Source organism: Garra rufa, chromosome 9 (assembly GCF_049309525.1).
Source record: "Garra rufa chromosome 9, GarRuf1.0, whole genome shotgun sequence".
NCBI classification, from domain to species: domain Eukaryota; kingdom Metazoa; phylum Chordata; class Actinopteri; order Cypriniformes; family Cyprinidae; genus Garra; species Garra rufa.
The window spans coordinates 12,391,727-12,407,757 of NC_133369.1; the positions used below are offsets into that span (position 1 = coordinate 12,391,727).

At 33.9% G+C, this 16,031-nt stretch overlaps 2 protein-coding genes across 2 annotated transcripts in view; both read left to right on the forward strand.

Moving 5' to 3' along the window:
* psmc4 (proteasome 26S subunit, ATPase 4) lies at positions 1-5,939 on the forward strand. The gene is made up of 11 exons (XM_073846767.1): positions 1-56; positions 1,318-1,416; positions 1,543-1,729; positions 2,672-2,818; positions 2,931-3,040; positions 3,117-3,210; positions 3,304-3,471; positions 4,392-4,468; positions 4,600-4,768; positions 5,349-5,404; positions 5,530-5,939. Exons 1-11 carry the CDS (start codon positions 21-23, stop codon positions 5,641-5,643), a joined length of 1,257 nt encoding a protein of 418 aa, XP_073702868.1. The 5' UTR covers positions 1-20; the 3' UTR covers positions 5,644-5,939.
* Positions 5,940-11,533: 5,594 nt separating this feature from the next.
* The window catches only part of LOC141342626 (beta-1,4-galactosyltransferase 3), a 28,721-nt gene continuing 24,223 nt past the window's right edge, over positions 11,534-16,031 (forward strand). Inside the window, exon 1 of the mRNA XM_073847122.1 lies at positions 11,534-11,649. The gene's annotated coding sequence lies outside the window, so the exon portion shown is untranslated. The remainder of the gene's footprint in view (positions 11,650-16,031) is intronic.

The window sequence follows — 16,031 nt, forward strand, 5'->3', positions numbered from 1 at the left end:
GTCAGTTGCTGCAAGCAAACATGGAGGACGGCGGAGTGTTGGTTGAGAAACCTCAGGTGAGATGTTATGTTGGGATTTTGAGTATTTTACAGAAAGAGAGGTGTCGTACTCATCGATATTATGTTTAAAAAGTTGTAGTCTATAAGAGTAAAACACATATGCAGCAAGAACACGAGTCTAAAGCTTACAACAAGCAATGAAAAGATGCCGATTCATTCAGCTCGCAGCAAATGCTCAGTCATGCCATTCTCTGACAGCGGCTAACGTTAGCATGCGTCCTGGCGATAAATTACAGAATAATAGTGCTCACTGCTAATATGTCAAGTTAAAAACTTTACTTTGATTCATATTTAAGTTGTATATAATTATTTCGAACACATTTTTTCACACGTTTACAAGGAACATTGATCAGTTGGGCTATAGCCTAGCCATGTAGCATAGCAGTTTTTCAGCTGTGTTTGTCCTTAAGATTTATTTAATAACAATTCATAAGGTCATTTATTTATAAGCTTTATACAACGCTAAGTGTATGTACATTTAAATATGAATATGTATTAATAATAATATTGGTTTCTGTACAGTCATGATAACTGTTTGGATATGCATTCATTATGATGTGCTGTGGATTATATTGGGTTAATTCTTTTTCATATATTTTTTAATAATAATAATAATAATTATTATTATTATTATTATTATTTCACATTTTACAAAACAGTCCCCCAAACCCCATGCCAGCAAATTGGGGAAAAAATAAATTAATAATAATACCGACATCTCCACATATACACATACACATACAGAATCTTCTTAAAAAAAAAAGAAAAAAAAAAAAGACATCTTACAAATACTAATAAATACCCAATTATGGAAAAATACAATTGTTACACACTGCTGTATATTGTAAACTTAACCACCCTACTTAAAGAAAAAAGGTTAATTCAGTTATCCTTGATCATCTTCCAAATATTTAAAGAAAGGCTTCCAGATCTGTAAAAAATCTCTTTGGTTTACCTGATAATTTACTTATTAGAGTATTATTAAAATGATTAAAATCCAAATGTTTTATAATAAATTATAATAATGATTACAACTATTCAAGTATGTGTGTGTTCAACTGTCAATTTGTTTATTGTTATTCCATACTTGCTTGTTCTATTTTTATTATTTTATTATCTGTGTTTTTCATTCTGTTGCACTCTGGAAGCTTTTGTCACGAAAACAAATTTTCTGTATGTGTAAACATACCTGCCAATAAAGCTCATTCTGATTCTGATTCTGAAAACCGTCTTGCATCTACATATTTATGATCTACAGGATGATGTGCCGGCCCTGCTGAATTCAAGGCCCCAGACCGGCTTGTCTTTCTTGGCTCCTGAACCAGAAGACCTGGAGGATCTTTACAGCAGATATAAGGTTTGTATTTTTGTTTGGGGTTTTTTATGTGTGTTTTGATTGACATGCTGCTAGCTTATCATATTATTAACCACTGAAAATTGGCCTTGCTCCAATTGTTGACATGTTGTCTCTTCCACACTGCAGAAGTTGCAGCAGGAGCTGGAGTTTCTAGAGGTGCAGGAGGAGTACATTAAAGATGAACAGAAGAATCTGAAAAAGGAGTTCCTTCATGCCCAAGAGGAGGTGAAGAGGATACAGAGCATCCCTCTGGTTATTGGGCAGTTCCTGGAAGCAGTTGACCAGAATACTGCCATTGTGGGCTCAACCACAGGTAAGAAATCTCAAATCATTAAATGTTGCATGCACTGTGAAAAAAAAAAAAAAAAAAAAAAAAAAAAAAAAAAAATATATATATATATATATATATATATATATATATATTTTTTTTTTTTTTTTTTTTACTTTATATGTTTAAATAAAAACATCCCTGAATCAAGATACATTTAAAAATGCAAAATGATGATATAAAATCTTGTATTCTGAGCAATTGAACAAAATTAAGTGAGGTTTATGCCTAAAACAAGGACATATTTTTTTTATAAGGTGTAAAAACATGTTTTGCCTTGATCTTTCTTACTCCACTGGCAGAAATTTCTTCTTGTTTTAATCATAAACTGATTTAATTTGGATCTATTTTTCAGAAAAAAAGACTTGTTTAATGTCATTTTGCAAACATATCTTAATTTAAAAATCTTTAGACATTTGCGCTTCCAAAATAAAAAAAAACTGTTAAAGAAAATGACTTTATTGCAGCGTGATCAGAATGTACATTAAAAGTTATTTATTTCCATATTCTGTTGGTTGGAAATATTTAAGGCATGTGTTTTTTTTAACAGATGAAAATGGAAATTTGTTAATTGTAACAATATACAAGACATTTACATTTAGAGAACATGTTGAAATATTGTGTTTCATTCAGTGTATTTCTTAAGTTTCTTTATTTCATCTTAAAAGTCTTAAATTGACCTTAAAAATAAAACCTGCAAAAATGTGTGTATGTGATGGTGTTGATTACAGTATCAATCTACTCTAATTTCTGGATTTTCAAAACTCTTAAATATATATTAATATTGCATAAATAAACATGTGTAATGTAGTTTTAAACAAAGAGAAACTGTAGAAATTGAGATTGCTACATGCTACTTAAGACTGGTTTTGTGGTCCAGGGTCACAGGCTTTCTCAATAATGCTGTGAATTTTTCAATTCTTCCAGGCTCAAACTACTATGTTCGGATTCTGAGCACAATTGACAGAGAGCTGCTGAAGCCCAATGCCTCCGTTGCTCTGCACAAGCACAGCAATGCTCTGGTGGACGTTCTGCCTCCAGAAGCTGACAGCAGCATCATGATGCTCACTTCAGGTATTCAATCGCTTCCTTGTTTATCCTGTGTAATGGATTTCAATTCAATTCAACTCTTGCGCCAGCTTTTTTGTGGTCCCTTTTAATGCGTTTCCTCTCTATTTGACAATAGATCAGAAGCCAGATGTGATGTACGCAGACATCGGAGGGATGGACATCCAGAAACAGGAAGTGAGGGAGGCTGTGGAGCTCCCCCTCACACATTTTGAGCTCTATAAACAGGTGAGTATGTGAGATGCAAGTGCTTGTGGTGTATAGCAGTTTTGTTTGTCCACTCACATTCTACTTCTGTTCTTAGATTGGTATTGATCCACCCAGAGGAGTGCTCATGTATGGCCCACCTGGTTGTGGAAAGACCATGTTGGCAAAAGCTGTGGCTCACCATACCACAGGTAGGCCTTTCAGCTTTGATACCCAAATTAGCTTTAGATCAGAAGCACATGATTATATTTTAACTTTTCTAATTGTGTTTTAATGTTCTGCAGCGGCCTTTATTCGTGTGGTGGGATCTGAGTTTGTGCAGAAGTATCTTGGAGAGGGTCCACGAATGGTGCGAGATGTCTTTCGACTGGCTAAAGAGAATGCCCCAGCCATCATCTTCATTGATGAGATTGATGCGATTGCTACCAAGCGTTTTGATGCACAGACTGGAGGTATGCGTCTCTTTTAGGTTTTATAACATCTGTCTATCTATTGTTTTTTTGTTAAAGAAGTCTCTTCTGCTCACCAAAGCTTTTGTACCATTACACACTATACCATTCAAAAATTCAAGCTTATTTTTTGGGATTGAAATTAATATTTTTTTTTTTTTAGCAAGGATGGTTTAATTTGATCAAAAGTGATGATAAAAGACATTTATAATGTTACAAAAGATTTCTTTTTCCGAGAAATGCTGTTCTTCTTATCTTTCTATTCATCAAAGAAACCTGGAAAAATTATACTCGGCTGTTTTTTACCATAATAATATTAATAAAAAAAATTTTTTAGAGTAGCAAATCAGTATATTAGAATGATCTCTGAAGGATCATGTGACTGGAGTAATGATACTAAAAATTCAGCTTTGAAATCACAGGAATAAATTACATTTTTAAATATATTCACATTGAGAATGGTTATTTTAAATAGTAGAAATATTTCAAAAATGTACTGTTTTTGCTGTACTTTGGACTAAATAAATGGATCAAAAATATTTATTATATATATATATATATATATATATATATATATATATATATATATGGCTGAATGTTGCAAAAATTGTTTCAAATCATTTCGGTTCAGTTTAAATTTCCATTTGTCAAAAAATGGTAAAAGTATATTGCCTTCCCCCCAAATGAAAATTCGTCAAATAAATAAATTTCATTTTAAACTGTAATAATATTTCACAATATTACTTTTCACTCTATTTTGATCAAATAAATGTAGCCTTGCAGCAGAGCGTATCAGACTTCTCAAAAACATTATGACGTCCTGAAGGAGATATTTAGGAAAACTATTGTCTACCAATCCTATAAACAGGAAATCTTTCCTTGGTTTTGTTTGCTCATTATTTTTCTGTTTTCTATGTTTGTAGCTGATAGAGAAGTGCAGAGAATCCTGCTTGAGCTTCTCAATCAAATGGATGGGTTTGACCAGAATGTGAACGTGAAGGTTAGGAAGAAAAACACTTACTTCCTTTTTTTTTTTTTAGTCTGTGTGGTATTATGTTGCTCTTGTCCTTCTGTTCTGCTTTAATACAGTTTCAGCCATTGTTGACGCTCTGTTTCATTTTTCAATGACAGGTTATCATGGCCACAAACAGGGCTGACACACTGGATCCAGCCTTGCTGCGCCCAGGTCGACTGGACCGTAAGATTGAGTTCCCTCTTCCTGACCGGCGACAGAAACGCCTGGTGTTCTCCACCATCACCAGCAAGATGAACCTCTCAGAGGAGGTTGACCTGGAGGACTGTATCCTGACCCTGCATGAATTTAAAAAAAAATTATGATTACATTTAATCATTTAGAATATTTACATAATTTAAAGGCCCTTACAAATGTCTGCGTCAATAGCCTATTGAGCAGTACGTCAACATATAGCACTTCTTGGACAAGCATATGTTTCTTGAGCACAAATCAGCATGTTAGAATGATTCAGATTTACCATTACAAGAAAAAATACCATTTTAAATTGTGAACCAGGACCACAAAACCAGTCATAATGAAATTGAGATTTATATGTCATCTGAAAACTAAATGAATAAGCTTTCTATTGATGCATGATTTGTTAGGATAGGACAATATTTGGGGATATGGGAGATACAACTATTTGAAAATCTGGAATCTGAGGGTGCAAAAAATCTAACTATTGAAAAAACATCGCCTTTAACAGGCAAATAAAGTTGAGTATAAACAATGCATATTACTAATCAAAAAATAAGTTTTGATATTTATGGTTGAAAATGTACTAAATATCTAAATGGAACATGATCTTTACTTAATATCCTAATGATTTTTGGCATTTTTACAATTGTCCTTAACCAAAATGCAGATGTTGCTAGGCCTGACAAGATCTCTGGTGCAGATATCAACTCTATTTGCCAGGAGGTGAGTTAGAAGAGACAATATGTTTATTTACAAATTATCTTAATTATGTCTTTTATTTATGATCTGAAGTTCCTCAAACATGTGTTTTTCTGTTATGATTAATCCTGTTACTTCTGTGTCTACAGGCTGGTATGCTGGCTGTGCGTGAAAACCGTTACATTGTGCTGGCTAAGGACTTTGAGAAGGCTTACAAGACGGTTATCAAGAAAGACGAGCAGGAACACGAGTTCTACAAGTAGAATACGCTTCGACTAGATATCGGCATTAGCTTTTGTTTCAGCCTGTGTTTGTACTTACAGTGTATTATTGAGGACGTAACACTTGAACCTTGATTTAAATCTTCAGGGTTGACACTGCTTGTACTGGGACTTTGATTTCACAGGATTGTTTCAGATTCACATTATATAAAATATGGATGGAAAAACAAACATGTACATCGGGTGAGCATTTTATGTATTCTGTTTAATGACTCCTCAAAGACGACCATTAAAATGTTTTCCATAATGACTCTAAATAAAGATGTTTTTGATAACAACCCCTAATGTTGGCAGATAATGGTTTCTGTGTGTTTCTGCACAGAAATTAAAAGGACATTGATATTTAACAACTAAACTTAACTACATTTCACTCTGCAGGTACTTGTACTACTTTTCAAAAGATAATTGTTGATCCAGGACATGTTCATGGTAATTCATGTTGGTCATGGCAGATGTGAAATGTGTACATCTGCTGAGGCTTTTTGACCTAAATGATTTTGATCTTACTACAAAACACTAGTAAGTTTAAATTATGAATATTCAAAGGCCTTTTTATTTTTGAAATTCAGACTGTTCAATTCAATCTGTAGGAACATATAATGTCTTGTCCATATAGTTAGAAATACATATTTGTTTGGAATACAAAATACTCTCTGAAGTGAAAATCATAACATTTAAGCAATAATTTTAAATGTTAAAAAAAACTGATGGTAAAATATAATGCAAAAATATCAAACTATTGTAGAAACCGTAAAATACCAAATTCCACATTAAAAGTTCTGGGTTTGTTAATTGAAAAGATAGTAATCTTAATAATTAATTTAAAAACACCACACAAAAATTAAAACAATAAAAAATTAAATATTCTATTTTGTTTATGCTTTGTGTCCTGTTTTTACATATACAGTTAAAGTCAAAAGTTTACATACACCTTTCAGAATCTGCAAAATGTTAATTATTTTACCAAAACAAGAGGAATCATACAAAATGTATGCTATGTTTAGTACTGACCTGAATAAGATATTTCACATAAAATTACATACAGTCCACAAGAGAAAATAATAATTGAATTGATCAAAATGACCCTGTTCAAAAGTTTACATACACTTGATTCTTAATACTGCATTGTTACCTGAATGATCCACAGCTGTTTTTCTTTTTGTTTAGTGATAGTTGTTCATGAGTCCCTTGTTTGTCCTAAACAGTTAAACTGCCTGCTGTTCTTCAGAAAAACCCTTCAGGTCCCACAGATTCTTCGGTTTTTCAGCATTTTTGTGTATTTGAACCCTTTCCAACAGTGACTGTGATTTTGAGATCCATTTTTTCAGACTGAAGACAACTGAGGGACTTTGCATTAGGAGCTGGGGGTGAAAACTTTTTGAATTTGATGATCAGGGTCAATTTAACTTATTTTGTTTTCTGAGAAACACGTAAGTATCTTCTGTAGCTTCTGAAGGGCAGTACTAAATGGAAAAAGTATGATATGTATGCAAAATAAGACAAATGTACACATCTTCATTCTGTTCAAAAGTGTATACCCCTGGCTCTTAATGCATCATGTTTCCTTCTGAAGCATCAGTGAGCATTTGACCCTTCTGTATTAGTTGCATATGAGTCCTTCAGTGTGAAAAGATGGATCTCAGAATCATACAGTCATTGTTAGAAAGGGTTCAAATACACAACATTGCTGAAAATCTATAATATTTGTGGGACCTGAAGGATTTTTTGAAGAACAGTAGACAGTTTAACTGTTCAGGACAAACAAGGGACTCATAAACTGCACTTGTAAAAATCACAAACGACTTGCTACTTGCGTCAGATCAAGGCTGCGTCTCATTGCTAGTTTTACTTGATCTTAGTGCTGCGTTCGACACTATAGATCATGAAATACTCATAGATCGATTACAAAACTATACAGGTATTCAAGGGCAGGCTTTAAGATGGTTCAGATCATACCTGTCCGATCGCTACCACTTTGTTTATTTAAATGGGGAGTCATCGCAGTTATCACCAGTAAAGTATGGAGTGCCACAAGGATCTGTCCTAGGTCCTCTGCTATTTTCAATTTACATGTTACCCCTCGGTAATATTATTAGGAAATATGGGATTAGTTTCCATTGTTATGCTGATGACACTCAACTATATATTTCAACAAGACCAGATGAAACTTCTAACTTAGCAAAGTTAACAGAGTGTGTTAAAAATGTGAAAGACTGGATGACCAATAATTTTCTACTGTTAAATTCAGATAAGACTGAGATATTACTTATTGGACCAAAAAACAGTACACAGAATCTCTTAAACTGCAACTTGCAACTAGGTGGATGTACTGTTATTTCCTCTACAGTCAAAAATCTGGGTGTTATATTAGACAGCAACCTGTCTTTTGAAAATCATATTTCCTATGTTACAAAAACAGCATTCTTTCATCTTAGAAACATTGCTAAGCTATGGAACATGTTACCTGTTTCTGATGCAGCAAAGTTAGTTCATGCATTCATGACGTCTAGACTGGACTATTGTAATGCACTACTAGGTGGTTGTCCTGCTTCTTCAATAAATAAGCTACAGGTAGTCCAAAATGCAGCTGCTAGAGTCCTTACCAGGTCAAGAAAATATGATCATATTACCCCAATTTTACGGTCTCTACACTGGCTACCTATTAGGTTCCGTATCACTTACAAAATATTACTTCTTACCTATAAGGCCCTTAATTGTTTAGCTCCTGCATACCTAACTAGTCTCCTACTACGCTACAATCCCTCACGCTCCCTAAGGTCGCAAAACTCTGGACTTTTGGTAGTACCTAGGATAGCAAAGTCCACTAAAGGAGGGAGAGCCTTTTCTCATTTGGCTCCCAAACTCTGGAATAGCCTTCCTGATAACGTTCGGGGTTCAGACACACTCTCTATGTTTAAATCTAGATTAAAGACTCATCTCTTTAGCCAAGCATTCACATAATGTATCTCATAACGTTGTAATTTCAGTTACATCTGATCAAATGCACATTAATATTCTTCAGCTTGGGCTAAACACATCATTTTTGTTTGGTCGGAAGTTGGAACAGCAGCTACGCTAATTATTTCTTTGTTTCTCTGTCTCTGCCATGGGATTTCCATCCCGTGGTAACTAGGGTTTACACAAGATTCAGCCCGGATTCAGAAGAAGAGATGATGCCAACCCCTCAGAGGACCGCAGATGATGCCAGCCTTGAAACAACATACAGCACTACATAATTTTCCTACAAGTTGATTACAGCACATAACCATTGCAATTAGTGTTCATCATCTGTTTGATTACACAGTTACTGATTTTAATATTTATATCATATGTACATCGACTCAACATACAGTATTCACCACTAATAAGCTACTAAATATATTGTAGTAGCCTAAAACTTTTGTACAGCTGCTCTGCAACAATTTGTATTGTAAAAAGCGCTATACAAATAAACTTGAATTGAATTGAATTGAATAAACAACTATCATAAACACAACTGTGGATCATTCAGTTAACAACACTATTAAGAATCAAGTGTATGTAAACTTTTGAACGGGGTCATTTTTATAAATTCAACTATTATTTTCTTCAGTGGACTGTATGCAAATGTATTTTGTCAGATAACTTATTCAGGTCAGTACTAATTAAAAAATAACATGCATTTTTTACGATTCCTCATTTTTTTTTTGACTTCAACTAAAAGCAACAGGCTTTTTATAGAAATAAAAATGTTAAAGTACAAAGGAATTAGGAAGAATCAATGGAATACGAATAATTTAGTGCTATTTTGTAAATATTCTGTAATCATTTTAATCAATAAAAAGTAAGTGTAGTCTGACTGTGTATTTTTTCAAGCTTAAAATAATAATTACAAGTATTTCAGAAAAAATAAATCTGATTACATAATCCAGATTACATGATACTCCCCAGTATTGCAAGTAAACATAAAACACCTGACGTTTCTGAGAAAGCTTATTCTGAGAAAGCAATTAAATCTTTATTTCAAACCAAACCTTTTTAATGCTGACTGTCACTCTCCTTGTTTTGATTCACAAGCATTACAGTCTCCATTTGTATTACTGACTTTCACCACAAGATGGAGTTTGGTATTAAATAAACCCTCTCAGTATTGTGCATTACAGTTCACTTATAAGTGTGTCTCGGCACATATGATTGCCATTTGGGTAATTAATCCACCATTGCCTTGCACATTCAGGCTTGTCTGAACAACAACAGGTTCAACAGGTCTGGACAGTTTTAGGACAGAGCAGCAAAAGAATAGCTCTAATGCCACCGCCTTTGCCTCCAACTACAGTACAAATCTCTTCTCTTTATTGTCATAAAACAGATTAAATTGGCATTTAGTTGTATTTTATTTAATGTTTTTTTAACATAAGTATCTCCCCGTTGTTTGGAGTGATGCCCTTAGGTTCAGTCCTGTTGCACAGCTTTATGTATAGACAGGCCTACTTTGTCTGCTGTTTTTATCGGTTTATCAGTTGATTGAAGTTTATCAGTTACCAGTCATTATAGACATGGTTGGATTATGATCCTACCTGCACTTTATGAATGTGTTTTGGACTTTGACTGTGACAGTGGCCTTATTTTGACTGACAGGAATGACGTTTAATATCTATAAATGATTGTATAGATAAATGATTATCTGAAGTATAGATAATGTTCTTAAGTCCACTATTTTAATTCACTTGTGCCATTTTGTTTACTCATTTGTCCACAAGTAGCACAGGTATATTCGTAGTAATAGCCAAAAATACATTGTATGGGTCAAAATTATGCCAAAAATCACTAGGATGTTAAGTAAAAATCATGTTCCATGAAGATATTTAGTAAAGTTCCTACCGTAAATATATTAAAACCTAATTACTCATTGCAAACACATTTGATGGCATACTTTACCTTCATTTATCCAGCTTTCAGATGATGTATAACTCTCAATTTCAAAATTTTTTACCCTTTTTTATGGCAAAAATGGATGGAATCCATGAATATATTCAGTATTTTCCTACAATAAATATATCAAAATTTAATTTCTGATTAGTAATATGCATTGATAAGACTTAATTTGGACAACTTTAAAGGCGATTTTCTCAGTATTTTATTGTTTTGCACCCTCAGATTCCATATTTTTAAATAGTTGTATTTCGGCCAAATATTGTCCTATCCCAACAAAACATACATAAATGGAAAGCTTATTTATTTATTCAAATCTGATTAATTTAAAAAATACCCTTATGACAGGTTTTGTGGTCCAGGGTCGCAAATAAACATTTAAAGAAAACCACTGAGTAGATGAAAATGCTTTATGTTTGTTCAAATGTTGTTAAAATATTACAAGGTCTAATGGAATCTGATGTCAGGTATTCATACAGTCAGTAATTTATTAATAAATACAATAACAAGAAGCAAAAACATCTGCTTCTTGAATACGTTTTGTTTGCCTTTTCAATCACAGATTTGTGGGCATACTTTACCTTCATTTATTCAGCTTTCAGATGATGTATAAATATCAACTTCAAAAAAAATTGACCGGTTATGACAGGTTTTGTGGTCCAGGGTCACAATTAGTGTTGCAAACTATAGTGAATTAGTTTGAGTAGTGCTTTTTATTGCTTTAATTTGCAAGCTTTATGGATGAGCAGTAGACGAGTCTGAGATTGTTAGCTATATCAGAATTTATGACACTTAGCACATAGACACAGATTTACAGAGAGAGAAATAAAACCTGTTACAAAACCTCCAATATGCTCTAGTAGTCTACGCAAAAAAACGAGAAGTACCCTAATGTGCGCGCACACGCGCTCACTACTACAGCACAGCATAGCAGCGTGAGCGCGCATCACTTCCTGTGCATGCTGGGCGCTTTCAACTCCGACAGGACAACCGTCGGAGTCGACGAAGTCATATAAATAGACAGGAGTTACGGAATATCTGAGTGGATACTCCGCCAAACTGTTCGAGTTTCCTCAGGTAAGTTCTGAAGTTTCATTTCAAGGTCTTTTTTCCTCATTTGGCCTTTGTGAGAGTGTATTTTCCCCACCTTTTTGAGGGTTGGTGAGTATGTGAGAAGCCCCAGTTGTGCTAGCCTGCTGTAGCTAACCGTACTGGCTCTGTGACGGTGGGCGGCTCAGCATCGTTTCCTCTCAAGTTGAGGACTAAAACAAAACCCCATGTTTACGGGGAAACGGCATTTTTGCGTTTTCCAGGCGCTAGAATGACACCTAGCGCATCAGCCTCAGCGGTCATAGGGTGTCATCATATCCAGCTGTGACTGTTAAACACAGTTATCACGACGCACCGCTGCCACACAATCTGTGTATCTTGATGCATGTTCAATGCAGTTTTCTCTTGTTTATGACAAATGAAGATTAATTTTACTTTTAAATGTTCTATTTTTTACCTTCGCTGCGCGACATCGTTAAAATATTATTGTGGTTACTAACATTTCTTTTAGAAGTAGTTTTTCAGTCTAAAATTTCACGTTATTTTCATCTTTGTTTTGGATTATGAAATTGTTAGGCTACCCAGAATACTCTTCTTGATCTGAATGATTACATAAATCTTACATGCTAATACTTTACATAAGGTTCCATTTGTTTATGTTATTATAACATGAACTGACAATGAAAATACTTCTAAATGGACCTGAGTCAATATGAATAAATATTTATGTTTTTATTAACTAATGTTAACTAATTAATTAACACTGCAGCAAATTTTGCTTATTGTTAATGCATTAACATCTGGGGTGTTACTGTTTTGTAAAGTGTTGCACAAAACTAATTAAATAGCTACCTGTGAATAGCTTTGTTTTTTGTCTTTTGAAAACCACGAGATGTTGGCATGATACAACGAAACCGAAAGAACAGCAGATATAAAACAATTAATTGTAAAACCTATATTCATAATATAAAATATTGCATTATCTGTGTAATGTCTGACCCTGGACCACAAAACCAGTCATAAGGGTATTTATTTATTTATTTTTTAAATTGAGATTTATACATCATCTGAAAGCTGAATAAATAAGTTTTGTTAGGATACAACTGTTTGAAAATGTGAAATCTGAGGGTGCAAAAAAAAAAAAAAAAAAAAAATTAATATTGAGAAAATTGCTGTTAAAGTTGTCTAAGTAAAGTTCTTGGCAATGCAGATCACTAATCAAAAATAGTTTTACTATATTTATGGTAGGAAATTTACAATATATCTTCATGGAACATAATTTTTACTTAATATCCTAATGATCTTTGGCATAAAAGAAAAATCGATAATTTTGATCTATACAATGAATTTTTGGCTATTGCTACAAATACCCGTGCTACTTAAGATTGGTTTTGTCATCCAGGGTTACAAATATTACTAAATATTACTAAATGCTTGCGTGTTTACATGCTATTGTTGCAGTTTTGTATTATTGTCTGTTTTAACAGAATAAGATATAAATAACAGTGGTTTGTCGAATTATTGCTGTTTCTTTTATCAGGTTAGCCTAGTATTGGGTTTCTTGACAACGTCACAGAACCTAAAGTAAATGTAGAACAACAGGTTCTGCAATTCATGTCAGATAAACATCAATAACACCTTATAAAAATATTAGAAAAAGAGCTGGAGTGGAATGTACACTTTCCCCCGGTTTCACAGACAAGGCTTAAGCCTAGTCCTAGACTAAAGTCTAAGTCTGAGCTGTTTCAGCTGAAAGAAACATGTACTGACTGATCTGAAAATATATCAGTGCCTTTGTTTTGTCTTAAGATGCACACCAGTAGTGTATTTTTCTAAGCACGTTTATAAAATTTCCTAATTGAACTATATGGCCTAATCCTGGTTTATGCTAAGCCCTGTCTGTGAAACTGGGCCTTTGTGTTTATTTATGTTCTCTCCGCCCAACATCTAGTAAGTTTCCTACAATATTGTTGGACAGGATCTGTTTGTTTATGTCAGGCACCTGTGTTCTGGACCGTTCACCTTGATGGCTCTATTTTCACCTTTTGCCATGCAAATTCATTGTTTTTTTGCAGTGTAGAAACCTTGGCCTGAATAATTGGTTGATAGTTTGCCATTGGCAGAACGGTTTAGGTAAGTCTCACAGTGAACAGATCAAATTTGACTATTTAAACACTTCTTGGAAGGAACTTTCTTTGCAGTGTTTTGAATTTGAACTTCCTTTGAGGAAGAGAAGATTTAAATACTGCAATAAGGAGGTATTGTGCTCTTTTCTAGGTGACTTATAAACTGCTAAAGGACCAAGGATATTTAAGTTCTGTGTGATTTGTTCATTCGGATTCATTTCATCATTTAGGGTATAGTTCATCTATGGAAAGTGCTTCTATCTAGTCCTGTTTTACATATTGCACAGCTATTCCTGATAATAAATTGCTGTGCTTTGTTTTCCTGTGAGAGACTCTGACTCCTTTTTTTTATTTTTATGGTTTGACGTTTTTAGTCCCTTCGGATCTTATCGCTTGGTTACAGATCAAAGCAGCAGGTTGTCTTGCTCGCTCTCGGGGCTTTGCTCTCCCTGTAGCTTTGTGGTGTATAGGGCACAAAGCAGGAGCAGCAAAAAGCAAAATGGGTCAGTGAAAATGTGGTTTTTCGTCCACAGTCTCATTTTAAACCATCAAGGTCAAAAGAAGGGTTAATGGGTAATTTCTGCTTTATGCAAAGTCAAAGGAAAACATTTGCTAACCATATAACATTCTTACTTTGAGAAACAGTTTTAGAGAACTCTGAAGTTTTTCTAAAGAATTGAATGTTCCTGAACTTGTTTAATAATATTTGGCATCTGTGTCAGTTGCAGTTCTTATGTAACAAGGGGATTAACCAACTAGATGCATTTAAAGACTAGTTAGCCTCAGAAGAGTTTGGCATTGTGTACTTGCTGTCACCATAGTATGGAAGCTGCGCTCTGATGCCTGTTCAATCACTGGATTATGAGATCCAGGTTTACTGACTCATCGGAATGCTTTGTACTGAGGCTCAGTCCAACATTTTGGCTTCACAGACACAGGGCTTGACAGTGTGAGCATTTTGTTCGCATTTGTCAGTAAAACTAGATGTGTGTGAACAGTAAAATGAATCTGGGAGCATGTGTGCGAATAAAAAAGACATTTGTTTGAATAAAATTTAAGGTAAATTTGGGGTTGGAAATGGAAATCACAATACAGTGCAAAACAGTATGAGCACTGTACATTCAAAGTCTGAACACGTCAGTTGCAGCTAATAAATATCATGCATTTATGGCGAATTATCTGTTAATCATTTTACTGTTAATCACAGTTTGCTTTATGCTGTTTATGGATATTGTAATATTTTTGTAGGTGGTTGTATAAGTAAATATATTATCTCTGCAATATAAAGCATAGATATTTCAAAATAAGAGTTCTATTGCATTTCAGACTTGTTTATAACCTTTGTTTACATTTTATTTATTTAGCAGACAATTGAAAAATACAACAAGCAATCTAACATAAATAGGCAAATAAACGCAAGAAGTGCTTGTAATGAAAATTTTCTGATATTGTTCAAGAAGTTTACTTTCAGAATAAAAACTTCCTGATAATATACTTTAATACTACATGTCATCCAAAATGTTAATGTCTTTCTTTTTTCAGTTGCAAAGTAATTAAGTTGTTTTGAGGACAATATTCAAGGAATTTCTCCATATCAGTGGTGATCAACAGGTTGAAGGTCCAAATTGGAGTTTCAGTGCAGCTTTAAAGGGCTCTACATGATCCCAGCCAAGGAATAAGGGTCTAATCCAGCGGGTGTCTAATCTTGCGAAACTTTGAAAATACTTTTTAACCACAAATGCCTGTATTGCACTAGCTCTGTGATGCGCATCTTCATGCATTGCGTAATCACATTGGAAAAGTCACACACGATCCTTTTGAAGTCCACTATATCGAGAAAAATCCTGGAATGTTTTATAAATAATAAAAATTATTTTTGACTGAAGAAGGAAAGACATGATCATCTTGAATCTTTAGGCACCTGACGATTCGATTCTATTATGATGGAGGGCTGCAACGTGATTTATGAAACTATTATCGATGCATCTTTTGTTACAGATTTTATTTTTTCTCACAGTCTGACTATTAAAGCAAAGTGTCTGCAATGGCCCATAATGAATTTACTTCCAAAATCATTTATTATTAAAACAAATAGAAGTGATTTGGCAAGTCAACAACAAAGAACTAACGGGAAATGAAACATGTGCCTGTAGCAGCATGCTTGTAGCAATACAGACTTGAGTCTATTCTGAACCACTGACAAAATAATAGTCTTCCAACCAGCATCCTCCAGTGTGCATAATGAGCAAATTAATTAAACATTTTGTTGTACCAAAATCACAA